General features: G+C 40.7%; 1 protein-coding gene across 2 annotated transcripts in view; it reads right to left on the reverse strand.

Moving 5' to 3' along the window:
• atp10b (ATPase phospholipid transporting 10B) overlaps positions 1–9,605 on the reverse strand; it is a 28,184-nt gene extending 18,579 nt beyond the window's left edge. Inside the window, exons 1-7 of one of the 2 annotated variants that reach the window (XM_058063790.1) lie at positions 9,101–9,605; positions 5,512–5,716; positions 5,172–5,257; positions 1,250–1,356; positions 861–992; positions 464–591; positions 136–388 (exon numbers count right to left, since the gene is read on the reverse strand). In XM_058063790.1, the coding sequence (XP_057919773.1) occupies positions 136–388; positions 464–591; positions 861–992; positions 1,250–1,356; positions 5,172–5,257; positions 5,512–5,716; positions 9,101–9,510 (1,321 nt within the window). In that variant the 5' untranslated portion in view covers positions 9,511–9,605. The remainder of the gene's footprint in view (positions 1–135; positions 389–463; positions 592–860; positions 993–1,249; positions 1,357–5,171; positions 5,258–5,511; positions 5,717–9,100) is intronic. The other variant, XM_058063791.1, reaches the window with a different exon arrangement.
• Between the last annotated feature and the right edge of the window lie 1,345 nt (positions 9,606–10,950).

Below are 10,950 nucleotides of genomic sequence, written 5' to 3' on the forward strand. Positions count from 1 at the left end.
CGGTCTCCTAGCTGTGGGGTCTGCGCGCTAACCACTCGCCCACCGTGCCGCCCTACTATGCTAACATGGAATGCAAACACAATCATATGTATCATATGTAATAATTAAATGAAGTCAATCTTGGTTCATGTTTACCGTTTTCTTCGTGCGGGTACTCTGTACCCATGATGGAGCAACGCCGAAACACCATCTTGTTCTCCGTGAGCGTTCCGGTCTTGTCTGAGAAGATGTACTCAATCTGACCCAGGTCTTCTGTAATGTTCAAGGCTTTACACTGAATACGACTATCTGTGTCTTCGTCGTAAAGATCTATATCGTTCATAATGAAGAAGATCTGGCCTATCTTCACCAGCTCGATGGAAACATAAAGCGAGATGGGTATCAAAACCTGGAAGAGGATAAGACTGTAAAAAGGTGTGAAAAGAAAAGGTAAAACAAAAATATAGTGAAGATTCTTTTCCACCTGCAGCAATATGATCATACTGAAGAACATGTAGAAGCTGGAGAGACTGGGACCGTCCAGGTGACCGCTGCTGTCGGGGACCAGGTAAGGGGGCACGCCGGGTAGCGTCTGTCGCCAAAAGTAGTGACCTAAATGTGTGAGGACAGGAGGCTTAATCACATCGACTGGCACAAGGAGGGAGGCTATTTTTGGCGCCACACCTTCTCATCCTCCCCCCCGTCCCCCCCGTCCCCGTCCCCCATCCAGCATAGCGGGCTTGAGGCCAAAGTAACTGATCAAGGGGCTTGGTGCTGTAGCGAAACGCCCGCTCACAAGTGTAAAAAAAAAAAAACCTTTTTAAACATAAACTGATCTGCGTAACGATTTTCATGGCTGAGTTACGGAATTCATCACCGACCTACTGCTCCGACCAGACACATGGCGAGGAGGAGAATGACGCAAAAGATGACGTCCACGTTCAGTTTCCGCTCTAGTTTGCTGCGCTTGTATCTCGGCCCGTTGTTGTTCAGCATTGACTTGGTTTCGTGGCCTTGAAGATGAAATGAGGAAGCGTTAGCGTTCACGTTCTCAGTGGGAACCCTGAGGCCTAACCTTGAAAGAAAAGTGGTTAATAACGCTAGAAAATATCTTTAATAAGGAAACAAGGGGCGACAATGAGGACACACAGAACTAAAGTGTATGCCATTTTGCTTAAGCACATAGCGATAGCAGATATGGGTCACTTCAAAGAACAGTCCAAAATACCGATATACCATGAAGGTGATATCGGGTAAATATGGTGGATACCTGCATAGACCACAAAGCCAACGGCATGGTCCGTATTTCTGACAGTACAGCCTCGAAGCAGCAGACTCTCTATTCCAGCACCCACTTTGTCTTTGTTTTCTTTCTCCCTGTGGTTGGAAGTAAGAATACTCCTTTACATTCTAAGACCTTTGTTGGTACAATTCAAAACTCAACCAAAAATATCTGAAATATGCCTCCAGTATCAGAGGTCAAACCATTATCATGCCTGACTTTGGCTCAAGTCAGAAAAGGATTCCATAAGTGGGATTTGGTTTGGTCTCACTTTACAATAAGGAACACAAAAATACAGTAGTTACTGAAGTACTCATGAAGAACTAATGACTAAGACACATATATTTAGAGTGGTTACTGAGGAGATAATGAAGAACTAATGGCTAAGGCACGTACTGTACATTTAGATTGGTTACCGAGGGACTAATGAAGAACTAATGACTAAGGCACATACATTTAGAGTGGTTACTGAGGAACTAATAAAGATCGAATGACCAAGACACATATATTCAGAGTGGTTATTGAGGAACTAATGACTAAGGCGCATACTGTACATTTAGATTGGTTACCGAGGGACTAATGAAGAACTAATGACTAAGGCGCATACTGTACATTTAGAATGGTTACTGAGGAACTAATGAAGAACTAGTGACTGAGGCACATACATTTAGAGTGGTTACTGATGAACTAATAAAGATCGGATGACCAAGACATACATTTAGAGCGGTTACTGAAGAACTAATGCAGAATCAATGACTAAGGCACATACTGTATATTTAGAGTGGTTACTGAGGAACTAATTACGAACTAATGACAAAGGCGCATCCTGTATATTTAGAGTGGTTACTGAGGAACTAATGAAGAACTAATGACTGAGGCACATACATTTAGAGTGGTTACTGAGGTACTAATGAAGAACTAATGACTAAGGCACATACTATACTGTACATTTAGAGTGGTTACTGAGGAACTAATGAAGAACTAATTACTAAGGCCCATACTGTATATTTAGAGTGGTTACTGAGGAACTAATGAAGGTCGAATGACTAAGGCACATACATCTAGAGTGGTTACTGCAAAACTAATGAAGAACTAATGACTACGGCATGTGCTGTACATTTAGAGTGGTTACTGAGGAACTCATGAAGAACTAATTACTAAGGCACATACTGTACATTTAGAGCGGTTACTGAGGAAGTAATGAAGAACTGATGACTAAGACACATACTGTACATTTAGAGTGGTTACTGAGGAACTAATGAGGAACTAATTACAAAGGCACATACTGTACATTTAGAGTGGTTACTGAGGAACTCACAAGGAACTAATGACTAAGGCACATACTGTACATTTAGAGTGGTTACTGAGGAACTAATGAGGAACTAATGACTAAGGCATATGCTGTACATTAAGAGTGGTTATTGAGGAACTAATGAAGATTGAATGACTAAGGCACATACTGTACATTTAGAGTGGTTACTGAGGAACTAATGAGGAACTAATTACTACGGCACATACTGTACTGTACATTTAGAGTGGTTACTGAGGAACTAATGAAGAACTAATGACTAAGGCATATGCTGTACATTTAGAGTGGTTATTGAGGAACTAATGAAGAACTAATGACTAAGACACATACTGTACATTTAGAGTGGTTACTGAGGAACTAATGAAGAACTAATGACTAAGGCACATACTATACTGTACATTTAGAGTGGTTACTGAGGCACTAATGAAGAACTAATGACTAAGGCACATACTGTACATGTAGAGTGGTTTCTGAGGAACTAATGAGGAACTAATTACTAAGGCACATACTGTACTGTACATTTAGAGTGGTTACCGAGGAACTAATGAAGAACTAATTACGAAGGCATATGCTGTACCTTTTGAGTGGTTACTGAGGAACTAATGAAGAACTAATTACCAAGGAATATGCTGTACATTTAGAGTGGTTATTGAGGAACGAATGAAGAACTAATGACTAAGGCACATACTGTACACGCAGAGTGGTTACTGAGAAACTAATGAAGAACTAATGACTAAGGCACATACTGTACATTTAGAGTGGTTACTGAGGAACTAATGAAGAACTGATGACTAAGACACATACTGTCCAAATGGAGTGGTTACCGAGGAACTAATGGAGATCAAATAGATAATGCACATACATGTAGAGTGGTTACTGAGGAACGTACAAAAAAACTAAGGACAAAGGTACATACTGTATATTTAGAGTGGTTACTGAGGAACTAATGAAGAAATAATGACTAAGGCATATGCTGTACATTAAGAGTGGTTATTGAGGAACTAATGACTAAGGCACATACTGTATATTTAGAGTGGTTACTGATGAACTAATGAGGAACTAATTACTACGGCATATGCTGTACATTTAGAGTGGTTATTGAGGAACTAATGAAGAGCTAATGACTAAGGCACATACTGTACATTTAGAGTGGTTATTGAGGAACTAATGAAGAACTAATGACTAAGGCACATACTGTATATTTAGAGTGGTTACTGAGGAACTAATGAAGAACTGATGACTAAGACACATACTGTACAAATGGAGTGGTTACCGAGGAACTAATGGAGATCAAATAGATAATGCACATACATGTAGAGTGGTTACTGAGGAACTTACACAAAAACTAAGGACGAAGGTACATACTGTATATTTAGAGTGGTTACTGAGGAACTAATGAAGAAATAATGACTAAGGCATATGCTGTACATTAAGAGTGGTTATTGAGGAACTAATGACTAAGGCACATACTGTATATTTAGAGTGGTTACTGAGGAACTAATGAGGAACTATTTACTACGGCACATACTGTACTGTACATTTAGAGTGGTTACTGAGGAACTAATGAAGAACTAATGACTAAGGCATATGCTGTACATTTAGAGTGGTTATTGAGGAACTAATGAAGAGCTAATGACTAAGGCACATACTGTACATTTGGAGTGGTTTCTGAGGAACTAATGAGGAACTAATTACTACGGCACATACTGTACTGTACATTTAGAGTGGTTACTGAGGAACTAATGAAGAACTAATGACTAAGGCATATGCTGTACATTTAGAGTGGTTATTGAGGAACTAATGAAGAACTAATGACTAAGGCACATACTGTACACGCAGAGTGGTTACTGAGAAACCAATGAAGAACTAATGACTAAGGCACATACTGTATATTTAGAGTGGTTACTGAGGAACTAATGAAGAACTGATGACTAAGACAGATACTGTACAAATGGAGTGGTTACCGAGGAACTAATGGAGATCAAATAGATAATGCACATACATTTAGAGTGGTTACTGAGGAACTTACACAAAAACTAAGGACGAAGGTACATACTGTATATTTAGAGTGGTTACTGAGGAACTAATGAAAAAAAAAATGACCAAGGCATATGCTGTACATTAAGAGTGGTTATTGAGGAACTAAAGAGGAACTAATGACTAAGGCACATACTGTACATTTAGAGTGGTTACTGAGGAACTAATGAAGAGCTAATGACTAAGGCACATACTGTACATTTAGAGTGGTTATTGAGGAACTAATGAAGAGCTAATGACTAAGGCACATACTGTACATTTAGAGTGGTTATTGAGGAACTAATGAAGAACTAAAGACTAAGGCACATACTGTATATTTAGAGTGGTTACTGAGGAACTAATGAGGAACTAATTACTACGGCACATACTGTACTGTATATTTAGAGTGGTTACTGAGGAACTAATGAAGAACTAATGACTAAGGCATATGCTGTACATTTAGAGTGGTTACTGAGGAACTAATGAGGAACAAATTACTAAGACACATACTGTACATTTAGAGTGGTTACTGTTACTGTTCCCCACAGTGTGTTTGTGGACTGTGCCTGTGTATTTGATACTCACACATAACCCTTGAAGTGATTGAGATTGTTGTTGGGCTTCTCACACACCACGATGCTGCTGAAACTTTCAGGGTCAAAGTCGGGCTCCTGTGCAAAGAGAGTTGGAATAGACGTACTTAAGATGTCATATAACCCGTCCTTCCAGAGTGACATCACATATTATTCGGCAAGACAACAAGCAGTCTGCCTCTCAGGTATGTCATCCGACTGGTGCATATACGCATCGGCAGCCTTTAATCACTGACTGTGGATACGTTCAGTTAAAAAGGTACGTCAACTTGCTTTGTGTTAAACGTCATCGCCAACCACTGGAATAACGACTAATGACTACTAATCCTCACCGTGACGCAGACGCCGGCCACCGCCCTCCTCTCCTTGAGGTTGCTTTCTCCATCCAGATTGGCCGTCTCGATGTGACACACACCGTCGGCGTCCGATGTGTGCAGGAGCAGCAGGTCTGCGGGGACAATTTCATTGCAAAGCACCTTCAAGAAGTCACCCACTTGCACGTCTTTCCAACGCCGCTCCATGAACTTCTTGTCTTTCCTGAAATTCACAACCAGATAATTAATTTTGCAGGAGACATTTTTTTATTTTTTACAGTCATAAACGTCGCTTGAGAGCTACAGAGGAAGTGCAGATTCCCATGGAGGTATTAAGTGTATTATGTGTATTATGTGTACAAGACTGACAGACGTGTGCAGGTATGCTGCCCATCATGTACGACCTGATTGGGTGGCTTCCTCACAATACGCCACACCTTAGCCACAAGGAGGCGGAGTAGATGTGTATTTTTAGCGTGGGATATTACGCATCACTAAGCTACATACGTAATTTATCGTCAAACGTGCGCATTGTCATATTTTTCATAATATGATGCGGTATTACTGTCTTTTTGTGTATAGTGCCCTAAGTTATGATTGGAATGCCATGGTTGACATAGGAGAAAAAAAAAATCTTCTCCCAATTTGTGTGGAAGTGGTAAAGTTTTGGCTTTTTATATTGTCCTTTTTCCCCAATTTTTGTTTGAAACCAGGCGGCACGGCGGTCGAGTGGTTAGCGCGCAGACCTAACAGCTAGGATACCAGGGTTCAATTCCACATCTCTGTGTGGAGTTTGCATGTTCTCCCTGTGCATGCGTGGGTTTTCTTCGGGGACTCCGGTTTCCTCCCACATTCCAAAAACATGCTAGGTTAATTAGCGACTCCAAATTGTCCATAGGTATGAATGTGAGTGTGAATGGTTGTTTGTCTATATGTGCCCTGTGATTGGCTGGCTGGCCACCAGGCCAGGGTGTACCCCGCCTCTCGCCCGAAGACAGCTGGGATAGGCTCCAGCATCCCCCGTGACCCTCGTTAGGATAAGCGGTAGAAAATGAATGAATTAATGAGTTCTCCTATTTTGTGTGGAAGTGGTAACTTTTTGGCTTCTTATTTTGTCTTTCCCCACCCTTGGCCATCTCCCAGTGTTCTCCCAGTGCATGCGTGGGTTTTCTCCGGGTACTCCGGTTTCGTCCCACATTCCAAAAACATGCTAGGTTAATTAGCGACTCCAAATTGTCCATAGTTATGAATGTGAGTGTGAATGGTTGTTTGTTGATATGTTGCCTGTGATTGGCTGGCCACCAGTCCAGGGTGTACCCAGACAGCTGGGATAGGCTCCAGCACCCCCGCGACCCTTGTGAGGAAAAACAGTAGAAAATGAATGAATGTTTGAAACCCTATTAGCCATCTCATTCAGGACCATGAATGAACCTTAGCTTGGGGAAACATCGTACATATATATAAGTATTTATATAAGTATACTTTAAGGTGAAAAAGTGTCCTTGCCATACTGAATATGATTAAATGTGTCCAACTTTATTTAAAAACAAAACAAAAGCGTTAAAGAGCCTCAGGTGAACTTCTGGCATGTCGGCCTTGAAAAACAGCAAGAACTTGAACGCGGGGAATGATTGACAAGAGTGTGAAGTGGAGATGAAATAGATAAGATGGCCTACATGATATAAGACACGTCAAGGCAACTCGCTATGGATGTGTGGCAGATGTTTGGAAAACGAGCCACCTGTTTGATTGCATTGACTTTAAAGCACTCGTGGATTGAATAAAAGTGTAGTAGGGATGAACATAGAGCCAGGAGGGACGCACATGAACTTGTTTTTGTCATCGCTTGAGTGTCTTTACGTCTTTTTTGCGACTCATTTTTTCCTATGTTACCTTGAATGCGTCCTTATGAGGTTCTACTGTTGTGCTGTGTGTGTACGCTAGTGGCCCCGCCTCTTCCCACTATATTACTGACTGTTTACTGTAATTCTATGGAACATCATTGCTCTATGATGAGTCTAGGTCAGGGGTGGGCAAACTTTTTGACTCGCGGGCCGCATTAATTTAACAAAATTGACGGGGGGGGGGGGGGGGGGATTATGTAGTATTTTACACGTAACAGTCCATTTTTACACCTATATTTTTACACATATTTTACATGTAAAAGTGTCATGCAATCTGCTATATGTGCACTTTGAAATCATTTATTTGATGTAACATGTGTTTCTCAATGTATTATTATTATTATTGTTATTTTCATTAGAATTATTATTATTATTAGTTATAGTAATGTTATTATATTATTATTATTATTTTGTTATATTAATAATATTACTACCATTATTATATTAATATTATTAACAACAATATTAATATAATAGTAGTATTATTATCATTATTTGTATTACTATTATTGCGCTTGTGCTCCTTTTTCCAGGAGTATTTTGTAATATTACTACCATTATTATATTAATATTATTAACAACAATATTAATATAATAGTAGTATTATTATCATTATTGACAACATTATTATTATTATTATTATTATTATTATTATTATTATTATTATTATTATTATTATGTGCTTGTGTCCCTTTTTACAGGAGCATTTTGTAATATTACTACCATTATTATATTAATATTATTAACAACAATATTAATATAATAGTAGTATTATTATCATTATTGACAACATTTTTATTATTATTATTATTATTATTATTATTATTATGTGCTTGTGTCCCTTTTTACAGGAGCATTTTGTAATATTACTACCATTATTATATTAATATTATTAACAACAATATTAATATAATAGTAGTATTATTATCATTATTGACAACATTATTATTATTATTATTATTATTATTATTATTATTATTATTATTATTATTATTATTATTATTATTATTATGTGCTTGTGTCCCTTTTTACAGGAGCATTTTGTAACAGACCACATCAAATAACAAAATTGGTAAAGCAGCTACCTCAACCATCAAAAAATTGGCCCAAGCCACGATGCCAGCTTGTATGTTGAGTTCAAATGAAATATTTGGAAAAAAAACAGGTGGGCCATATTGAAACACTTGGCGGGCCGGATGTGGCCCCCGGGCCGTAGTTTGCCCACCCCTGGTCTAGGTGCTGAACCATTGCATTGGATGTAGCCGAGACACGAAATCTCGTTTTTATATCGTGAGATCTCGTCTTATAGAACGCTTTCAATGACAGGAAGTGCCCACAGTACTCCAAAATCACACCATCAAAACGGAGACGGAATATTTAAAATAAGTAATTTCACACCAGTGATTCAAAAATAGACACCCGCTGCTAACCTTGGTGTCTCTACTGACAAAAAAAAAAAACACCCAGTTGAGGCGTTCATCAAATGTACGCAACGCCGTGGCGAGAGATACCGTTGTGAGCCTCTTCAAAGAGGAATCATCTCCCACACAATTTCTATTTCTAAGTCAAGAATTCCCACCAGGGGCTGAAACACAGAAGAAGAGGGAGGAGAAGAAGAAGAAACACGCACACACACACACACTGACTGTGCTGCTGCATTTAGTGCGGAGGCGCCCTGAACGCACCATTTTTTTTTTTTTTACCTGCTGTAGATGAAGCACGGTAAGTTATTGAGCTTCTTGTCCGACTGGTACCTCCTGAAATCCTCCCAGGCGTCTTTGAGCGCGGTGAGCGACAGGATGACACAAATGGGAATGAGAGCCACCTCGGGTTGGAACGCGTTCACGACCGGGACAAAGTTGAGAATCGCGAGACCCACGAAGTAGACGTTGGCGAGGCGGTGAAACTGCTCAAAGAGGTTCACCGGGATGAAGAAGAGCAAGGTGTATTTGGTGGTTTTGATGGCGTTCCCGGGAAAGTAGCGGTTGGGTTGCTTCTTCTTCTCCAGGCCCTCGTAAGGAAGATTAGACACCAAGTGGCGGAGGTCTTTATCACGTGCCCTTTGACCTCTGAGGGAGTCCCTCATCAGGGACAGAGGGCTCCACCACCCCATGGTAGAAGTCTCCTTCCTTGTCAGCACGTTCACTTTCTTCCCATTCTCACTCCGCTACCCGTGTGTGTGTGTGTGTGTGTGTGTGTGTGTGTCGATGTAAACAGGTGACAACACACCTTGCTGTGACTCCGCCCCCCTCGTTTTTGACAGGTGTGTTCACATTCCTCAAGTCATGACGTCTCCCAAAGAAGGGAACACCTGCATTATGCAACACTCTAATGAAAAAAACAAATACATAATTAACTCACAGTACACAGTGGTTCTAATACAGCAGTAAAGGGTTCAGCTAGAACCCGGGCCTAAATCCTAATTCAAATCTGTAGGATCACAATCGGACAGATTTAGATCATATTTGAAAGGAAGATTATCCTGACGAGATGTGACACATGAATAAAGACTTCATGTCATTAGCATAAAAAAATGCTGATTCCATCAATATCAGCTGATATCTGACAAAATAAGAAGCCAAAAAGTTACCACTTCCACACAAAATAGGAGGAGAACTCATTCATTCATTAATTTTGTACCGCTTATCCTCACAAGGGTCGCGGGGGATGCTGGAGCCTATCCCAGCTGTCTTCGGGTGAGAGGCGGGTGGGGTACACCCTGGACTGGTGGCCAGCCAATCACAGGGCACATATAGACAAACAACCATTCACACTCACATTCATACTGATGGACAATTTGGAGTCGCTAATTAACCTAGCATGTTTTTGGGAGGAAACCGGAGTACCCGGAGAAAACCCACGCATGCACTGGGAGAACATGCAAACTCCACACAGAGATGGCCGAGGGGGGGGGAAGACAAAATAAGAAACCAAAAAATTACCACTTCCACACAAAATAGGAGAACTCATTAATTCATTCATTTTCTACCGCTTATTGTCACAAGGGTTGCGGGGGTGCTGGAGCCTATCCCAGCTGTCTTCGGGCGAGAGTCGGGGTACACCCTGGACTGGTGGCCAGCCAATCACAGGGCACATATAGACAAACAACCATTCACACTCACATTCATACCTATGGACAATTTGGAGTCGCTAATTAACCTAGCATGTTTTTGGAATGTGGGAGGAAACCGGAGTACCCGGAGAAAACCCACGCATGCACGGGGAGAACATGCAAACTCCACACAGAGATGGCCGAGGGTGGGGAAAGACAAAATAAGAAGCCCAAAAAATTACCACTTCCACACAAAATAGGAGGAGAACTCATTCATTTTCGACCGCTTATCCTCACAAGGGTTGCAGGGGGTGATGGAGCCTATCCCAGCTGTCTTTGGGCGAAAGGTGGGCGGGGTACACCATGGACTGGTGGCCAGCCAATCACAGGGCACATATAGACAAACAACCATTCACACTCACATTCATACCTATGGACAATTTGGAGTCGCTAATTAACCTAGCATGTTTTTGGAATATGGGTGGGATTGAACTTGTTGTG

This window comes from Doryrhamphus excisus, chromosome 23 (genome assembly GCF_030265055.1).
Source record: "Doryrhamphus excisus isolate RoL2022-K1 chromosome 23, RoL_Dexc_1.0, whole genome shotgun sequence".
NCBI classification, from domain to species: domain Eukaryota; kingdom Metazoa; phylum Chordata; class Actinopteri; order Syngnathiformes; family Syngnathidae; genus Doryrhamphus; species Doryrhamphus excisus.